At 41.8% G+C, this 8,853-nt stretch overlaps 2 protein-coding genes across 2 annotated transcripts in view; one reads left to right on the top strand and one right to left on the bottom strand.

The window, feature by feature from the left end:
* The window catches only part of shroom4 (shroom family member 4), a gene marked incomplete at both ends in the record, with an annotated part of 48,948 nt that extends 47,953 nt beyond the window's left edge, over positions 1 to 995 (bottom strand). The window contains one exon of the mRNA XM_079215838.1: positions 873 to 995. Within this exon, the coding sequence (XP_079071964.1) occupies positions 873 to 995 (123 nt within the window). The remainder of the gene's footprint in view (positions 1 to 872) is intronic.
* A 3,898-nt stretch (positions 996 to 4,893) lies between these two features.
* bmp15 (bone morphogenetic protein 15) lies at positions 4,894 to 7,140 on the top strand (the record flags this gene model as incomplete). The annotated part of the gene is made up of 2 exons (XM_079214867.1): positions 4,894 to 5,272; positions 6,152 to 7,140. 2 exons carry the CDS (start codon positions 4,894 to 4,896, stop codon positions 7,138 to 7,140), a joined length of 1,368 nt encoding a protein of 455 aa, XP_079070993.1.
* Between the last annotated feature and the right edge of the window lie 1,713 nt (positions 7,141 to 8,853).

An 8,853-nucleotide genomic window follows, 5' to 3' on the forward strand; every position in this document is an offset into this window, starting at 1 on the left:
AATTACTCGCAGTAATTCAAAGACACCCTCCTTATTTCTAACGGCGTGAAAACCGTGAGAAGAGCCGGGAGGAAACGACGTCCTCCCCCACGAACTTTTATCGCCACGCAGACGAGGTCACGTCAAAAAATCTGAAAGCACACATTAAATAAAGAGCTCTCCAACGTCCCCTAAAACACACACACACACACACACACACACACACACACACACACACACATACACAAACTACCCTCTGCACTTCTTGGTCGAGAGCCTAAAAGCTTTTTTGACGTCTCCAGGTGTTTTTCTAGTCGTCTGTCAGCTCTTGGGGGGCATTTCTACCTTATAGTGAAAGCTGTGAGAGGAAGATGAAGAAGAGGAGCCTCATTTTGCCCGGCACCTTCCTCTTTAGCACCACGTTCAACTACCAAGTTTAAGCATCCGGCTGCTTTTAAAATACTCGTGCACAATGACAGCTGACAAACATCAACTTGCCCGGATATTTGTTTGCTTGGAACAACAATGGCTTTTTGTTATTCTCTGCAGAAGAGGAAGAGGAAGAGGAGGAGGAGGATAAATCCATCCATGCAGAAGTCAACAAATGAAGATGCAGGACAAGCAGTTTGCATGACTTTTTTTTGTTTTTGCATTGGGTTGAAAGGTTTAAACTGAGCAAAACAAACCACAATTGCTGTTTTGGTGGAGCTGGAGTGTTGCAACCACCACATCCTTTCAAAATAAAACCCCTGCAGTACGAATACAATGCAAATATGAAACCCCAAAAATAAAATATTAATAAAAATGACAACAAAGTGCAGTGTAAACCCATTGGGGTCAGTTTTAGTGGTTGTTTTCTTACACATAATGTCACATTGTTGTGGTGAACTCACTTTGGTGATGATGAGCGGCTCCCCGTGCTCGAGCCCTCCTTTCAGCGTGAACCCCCAAGGCGCGCCCCCGCTCAACTGGACCTGAATGTGGTGGAAGGAGACGAGCTGCTCGACCGTCTCCATTCTCTCCCGACGGTCCGTTAGTTCGCCTCTCTCTCTCGCTCGCTCCGTCGTGCTGGTAGCTCGCTAGCGGCGCCGGTGTCGGTGCCTCGGCTTCTCCATCACCGCTCCAACAAACAACGAATGGATGGGTAGAAAGGACGGAGCGAGTGGGAGGACGGGGGAGGGAGAAAAAGTTGTAGTTAGTGTCACGCGCGCGACCGTTACGAGCAATGTCGTTCACCACTTCCGGTCAAGGGTGTTTCACGCTGAGAGAAAGTAGAAGTTAGCGTATTTGACTACTCCAATGTCGCTTGATATTTACTCATACGACTATTTAAAATAATGCTGTGTCTGTTTAAGTTAATAAATGCTAATACTTCTCTCAAAATATCAAATATAGCGCTTTTATTTTGACATCTACATCAACTGCTTCCGGTTACCTTTGCTAGCTTCGACGCCAGCGACAAAACTTTGGGGAAACTCATTCCAACGGCAGGATGTGACTGACAGGAGGGGTCCACCAATAGCAGAGAGACTCTGGCAGCACTCGGCCAATGAGAAGCGAGGAGGGGGGCGGGGCAACTAGCGCAACAACCGCTGTATTGTAGTACTACAACCCAAATCACAGTCGAGTGGATGGCCGCTCATTTGTAACGTGACACCCGCCACTTTACCCCCGAGCCCTGCAGAAACTATCACCGCTTCTTTTGATGACAGCATGCCGAATTTATACCCAAAGAAGGAAGATCATTTTAGTGCTCCAATAATAATATTTAGAGGGCTTATTGTACAAATCCCACAGGAATAACGTATAAATTTGGCTACTACACAATAAGTACTTTGATTCACTTCAATTCAGAGACAATTATTGTTATTTTATTCATTTAATGTCTTTAGTTAGGCTACTTTGAAGAATCTGATTCATAACACAAACTATAATACACTAACAAATGATTATGTATAATATAGAATAACTTTATTAATCATAAGCTACCCAGTAGTATATGAAGTCATTAAAAATAGCTTCACCTTCACATGCATGAATAATTATAATTCAATAATATAATATGATATGCATTCTTCTGAAATGTGCCATTCTGCATAATGGTCTTTAAATGGAAACAGAGTATTTCTACACTGTGTATTGCTACTTTTACTGAAGTACTGAGTATTTCTACACTGTGTATTGCTACTTTTACTGAAGTACTGAGTATTTCTTCCACCAATGTGAGGTGCTGCACGCAAGTATCATTTTATAGATTCAACTTTCCAACATTAAATTAAAACTATAGCTTATTCATACACAACCAATGCATAAAACATTATTTTAACGGAGAAAAGATTATGTATAATGTGGTTTTGAGTTGAAATTCAAAAATTCAGCAGCTCTCAAAAAGGAGCCAAACCTACTGCGTGACACTCATTATCCTTTATTATCTTTTTTCTTCTTCTAAGCGTACGTGACCATTTTGGGACTGTATTTAACCGACAAAAATGTGCAATCAGACTTCCTCAGATAGCTATTAAAGCTGCTTTGTATGGAAATAATGCAAACAAATGTGAATGGGATTTGAAGTTGGGACAGTTTGCATTTATTTTGGTAAAATGTTCTTTATGTAATTAAACTTATTTCTGCCTCAGAAACCCCCCCCAAAAAAAGTTTTCCCACACTCTCCCTGCAGACTGAAATGATCGGGGTTGCAGACAATCACTGTTGTGGAATGTCACCACTTAACTGAGTGTGTGTGTGTCTGTCTGTGTGTGTGTGTGAACGGGTGGCCATCTCTGTGTGTGTGTTTCTGTGTGTCAAGAGAAAGAGCAAGTAAGACGAGGAGAATCAAAGATGTGAACATGCCCAGACATCCTACTTGGTTTGTTTTGGTCCGTCAGACAACCTTTAAAAACATTTTTTATTTCAACTTCATCATGGAAACTCTCAGATGTAATATTTGGGTTGGTGGTGAGATCTAGTTTGTTTTCTCCAGCTCATGTTTCTGTCAGGACGTTTTTGCAGAAACAGCAGATCACAAAGCTCTCAGGCGTCAACGTATACAAGATCAAACTATTTATATATATAGAAAATATGAAAACTGCAATTAGAAGCTGCAAATATAGTCTGAAAACAACCACAATGCAAAACATGATTTTTAGTTTTTCTTTACCAAAGATCAAGAAAAGTGGTGCAAGAAATTCTCAGATCCTTCAATCAGGTTCAAATACACATTTCTACTGTAATTTTAGCAATTTTAGCAGTAAGCTACGTACAAAATAAAATAGTTCTACTGTCAAAAGAATACCACACCTTACTGTAGTTTGTAATTATTTAAAAAAATAGTATTTTACTGACAGCAAGAAACTTTATAATTCCCAGTACAGATTAAATATAGAAATACAGCATTGTATTGTTGTAGTCCGTCAATGTGGAACCAGTTGTAATACTTTTTGGTGGATTAATATCACCTCATAGAAGCAGATTATGTGTTTTTTTTAATATGTTAAAAGTATATAAGTGTCAAATAAATGGAGAGGAATACAAAGTACAACACTTCCTCTGAATCGTAGTGAAGTAGAAGTACTCCAGTCACAGTATTTCATGAAGTAGACGCCGGTTTCAAATGCTTCATTGCACCACCGGGTGGCGCCAAAGCGAGACATCTTAAAACCTTCATTTAAGTCCTTTACAGAATTCAGCATGTTGTTGCTTTGCTTCTTTTTTTTATTACTTTTATCTTCGTGTTTATCTCCTAAATGTAAACGTTTACGGACACTAAGAGAGTCCAGTTTGCTGCTGCACTCGGCCACATTGCATTTATTTTATGAATGAATGAGGTTTTAAAAGAAGTGAAGGTTGATGCATTGAAATCACAGAAATTGTCATTTTCCGTAGACCGTTTAAATCTTTAATTCTAACTTTTATTTAACTTTGTTGCTTTTGCCAAATATTGTTGCTTGATTTTTTTTTCTTAGTCTGACAATTTTATTTTATAGGTTATTTATTATTGCCATAAAATCAAGACGCACCATGTAAAGTTGGTCTTTATTAAAGTTATGAATCTAGAAATGTTTGTTTCACCTTTTAAAGTTGTCCAGGAACACAGTAGAACGATACATTAAAGTATTACAACATAATACTATAATATTAAGGTTTGCAGAATCAAACACTTCTTTTAAATCACTTCTTAAAACCCATTTTTATAGAATTGCTTTGAAGTGATGTCGTCCTTTAATGTTTAATTTTTATGCATATTTTATTTATTTGTTTGTTTTCGATTCCATTTTTTCTTTTTGTTAGATTTTTATGTATTCATTGCCTTTATAATAACAATAATAATAATAATAATTCAAACTTTTATAGCGCTTTTCTGAGTACACAAAGACGCTTTACATCGGGGACAAGAGACATAGAAACGGAACAAAAATGGAAAGACAAAGCAAACAAAAACAAACAAACAGAACACTTATGGTCCTTCTTTTGTTTACTGGTATTTAAGTTATGTACAACTATACTTTGCTTCTCTGTAGAGCAAAAACACTTAGTTTTTAAAAAAGGTGCTGTATAAATAAAGTTATTATTCTGAAGATATACAACAAAAAATTGACAAATAAATGAAAACAAGCACGAGAGTAAACAAAGACTTTATGTTAAATCCATTTTGGCGCAGCTTTTACGCGCCGGTCACGTGACTTTCTGACGCTACTTGTTGCGTCCCACGCGCGCTCCAGGGGTTAATTAGAGGTCACCAGTCAGTTTCAGGAAGTTGACAGTCCAAAATGGCCGGAACCAGGTGAGCCCGTAAATCCCGCCCCTTGGCCGCGCAGAGGATGGTTGCCAACGACAGCCTCGTGCGTGGAGCTCGCTAGCGCCAGAGGTTGTAGTTGTTGTTGTTTTATATATATATATATTAACATTATAACAAACATGAAGGCGACCCGCGCCAAACACGACTTACTGCGCGTGTGCGTGCTGTCCTGCTTCGTCTTCCTGTTCACCTGCACCTGCGGAGCGGCGGCCGGGCGGAAGATGGCGTCCAATCAGCGCGCGCTGGCGCGCAGCCGCCGGAGTCACCAGAGCGCGCCGAGGCACAAGGGCGCGCGCTCCCACGGCCACCAGCACAGCCACCAGCGGCCGCTGACGCACGCGCAGACGGCGGACCAGAACCTGCAGTTCATGCTGAGCTTGTACCGCAGCGCCGCGGAGCCGGACGGCCGGCCCAAACAGCACCGGAAGTTCGGCTGCAACACGGTGCGGCTGCTGAGGCCGTCCGCGTCGTCGGTGCGCCACCTGCCGGCCTCGAGAGGTGAGCCTGCAGTGTGGGAACCAGTTTAAGATACTGGGTGTTACTGGTGGGGAGTAATCTAGTGCGCGGACGTTTAGTTTTAGAGCCGCTTTACGGTAAATATTGCACTTTTTATCAATGCATTATTTGTATTTTGTAAACTGTCTGCTTCTGCTAATTCAGATGAATAATATACGTTTTAATAAAGCTAAAGATCAGACATTATTGACCCCCAGTGGGGAAACTCATAAGCCACAAAGCAGGATACAAAATTTATAATATCAATAATCCAATAATATATAATCAGGAATATGACATTCGTCAATAACTTTTACTTCAGTACAATTTTTTGAAATATAGGACTTGTAACGAGCAGTTCTACACTGGTATTTTGTGTGTGTGTGTGTGTGTGTGTGTGTGTGTGTGTGTGTGTGTGTGTGTGTGTGTGTGTGTGTGTGTGTGTGTGTGTCTGTCTCAGTTACAATGAAGCAATGTTTAATCTATTTGATGGAACAACCAAAAACACTTCGATATTTAAAAACAACCTTTAAATTGTTTAGTTTTTTTTTAATGAATCTAAGATCGTAAGTTTTTTTTTTTCCTTGTGGGTCAAGCTAAAAAAAAAACACTGGATCCTACACTTCCCATAATGCAACTTGGTCGAAGTGTCAAATTCAGCCCTAAGCATCTTAGGTAAAAAGTCTCTTTTTTAACTGAGTTTTAACTCTTTTTTTAAACTTTTTTTAAACTTTTTTTTAATGGATTTAAGATGGTAAGACTTGTTTTTCCCTTGTGGGTCAAGCTATAAAAAACCAACTGGATCCTACACTTCCCATAATGCAACTTGCTAGATCAGAACTTTTTTTTTTTTTAACCGAGTCGCCTCTCTTCTCTCCTCAGACCACCACTACAAATTCACAGTGCAGTACAACCTGGACACTGTTCCCTCGGAGCAGCTGATCAGAGCCTCGTTCATCCACCTCCGCTCTTCCTCCTCCTCCTCTTCCTCCCGGCCCCTCGCGCCGCCCCGCTGCCGGGCCCAGATCACCTCCCTGGGCAGCAAAGCCAGCCCGGTCACCCTCGAGCCCCACGAGCGGTGGACCGAGACGGACATCACGGCCCACGTGCGGCGGGCGGGCGGCCAACTGACCCTCACGGCCCGGTACCGGTGCACGGAGGAGGAAGAGGAGGAAGAGGAGGAAGAGGAGGAGGAGGAGGAGGGCGGCGGCGGCCTCGCGGGGTGGTGGTTCCGAAAAAGGCGGAGGAGGGAACCCCACCTGGAGGCCCCGTCGCTGCTCCTGTACCTGGAGGAGGAGCGTGAGGCGAAGGACTGGATGGGCGACTTGCTCGGGCCGGAATGGGCCAACGTCACGAGGCGGCTCGGGCCGCGGCACCCGTCCCTCCGGCGCCGCCGCTCCAAAGACCTTTCCCCGTCGGACGCCAAAGACCTGCTGCTGGACGTCCTGACGAACGCCCCCACCTCCTCCACCTCCGCCTCCTCCTCCTTCTCCACCGCCCCGCGGTCCTCCATCATCTCCGACATCCCCGGCATCAAGCGCAAGATGGCGGCGCCCAAGAACCGCTGCAAGCTGCACTCGTTCCGCCTCTCCGTGGACGAGCTGGGCCTGGGCGACTACTTCATCGAGCCGCGGGTGTACAACCCGCACTTCTGCCAGGGGAACTGCCCCCGGGTGCTGACGTACGGCCTCCACTCGCCCAACCACGCCATCATCCAGACGTTCATCAGCGAGCTGGGCGTCGGCGACGTGCCGCCGCCGTCCTGCGTGCCGTACAAGTACAATCCCATGAGCGTGCTGCTGGTGCACAAGAAGAAGGTGGAGTACCGGCAGCTGGAGGACATGGTGGCCGCGTCGTGCACGTGCCGCTGAGAGAGACTTTAAAGAAAGAAAGGGGGCGGGGCTTGAGGTTGAAAGCACTTTAAAATGGCAGCTGCTGAGTGAAAGGATGCGTCTGTTCACTGGTTTGTTTGTTTTAGTTTTTTTTTTGTCCCGTCGCCGTTGAAAAGCACTTTGCCGATGTGTGAACGAGCCGTTCGCCACGTTCATAGTCGCTCATGTATTTTTCCTACCGAGATCAAAGGGAAGCTGGTAAATGTGGAAGCTAAACTTCCAGGCTAACAAAAAAAAAACACACACACTAACTTTTTTTTTTTTTTTTTAAGAAAAGTGATCGAGGAGTCGTCGCTGGTTTGTTTGGAATATTAATCGCATCTTTAATGCTCCATCTCAAACTATTTTCTCTCTTTCTCCTGTCTTGTGTATTCTTTTTTTTTTTTTTTTTTTTTTTAAACCTTATCTGTGTTTCATGTCAGGGTTGAGATTCTCAGGAAGAACCAGACTCCAAAAAAATGTGTATTTGCATGTATAAAAAAAACTAACACAGCATTTCTGGATATAATGTGAGAGAAATTAGACACTGCTATAATAATATAACAAAAAAAAGTATTTTAATGGACGGGCCTCAGCCGTGTGAAGGCCTTGTGACGTCGCAATTCGTTTTTTGCTGTTTACAATATCTAAACTTTTGCATTGTGTATGTATTTATAATGGGAGGCGTCTCCGAAAGAACTTGAAAAAAAAGAAAGTGCTGCTACTCGGCTGTCTTAGAAAAAAAAACACAAAATGAAGGATTTCAGAAAAGAGCATGTTGAAGAAGACAAATGGAAGTTTGCAATTTTTTTATTACGAGTGAAAATGGATAATACAATAAAATGCATGTTTTCTAAAAAACTAATTTATTGTTGTTTCTTTAAATGTTGTGTGTTATGAAATATTTACGGTGTCAAGGTTGTAACTTTTGAATTTCAAGGTTTAAGACGGAGCTGAAGAAGATCATGCGGTGTGATCGAAAGCTCCACAACGGGTTTATTTAAAGGGAATTCAACATTTTGGCGAAAAACTTTAACAAAAAAGAAAAGCGTTTTGCTGTTTTATGGAGATTTTTTTTTTTTTTTACATTTATTCATGAATTATCAATACAAATTATTGCCATTATTAAAAATGACCCTGTAAACTGCACAAGGAGGAAAAAAGCCTCAAAGTGCTTATAATAAAATACAATTTACTTTTTTTGCATGGAACAAACACAAAAGATGAATGGATTAAAAAGGATTGTGTGCCGATGAAATAAAAAAACCCTCAAATGAGCGTATTTTTAAATGTATATTTTATCAATAAAAGAAGAAAATACTTACCTAATAAAATAATCAGGAAACCAAGAAAAGAGAAAAATGCAATGTTCCAACAATTAATTAAACTTTCTGCTTTGTAGAAATCCATGCATGTGCAAAATTCACAAATATTATTTTTTAGCAATCTTAAATAACTAAATTAACATTTTCTTTCATTCACGCAAAGATTCTGTAAGAGATTAATGCACAGAATTAAAAACGGAGCCTTTTAATTGAGTGAATTTAAAGGGTGCATTATTGCGTTGAGTCCAACAGATGGCGCTCTTCACTAGCGAGCCACACCTTTTCCACATGAAGACACAAACCCTAAATCCAGCTGTGCAACTGGTTTAACTGGTTCATGGTGTGTGGGTGTTGGTGGTTTGCATGCAGTGACCTCTGACCTCAGGTG

Source organism: Taurulus bubalis (genome assembly GCF_910589615.1).
Source record: "Taurulus bubalis genome assembly, chromosome: 3".
Classification (NCBI taxonomy): Eukaryota; Metazoa; Chordata; class Actinopteri; order Perciformes; family Cottidae; genus Taurulus; species Taurulus bubalis.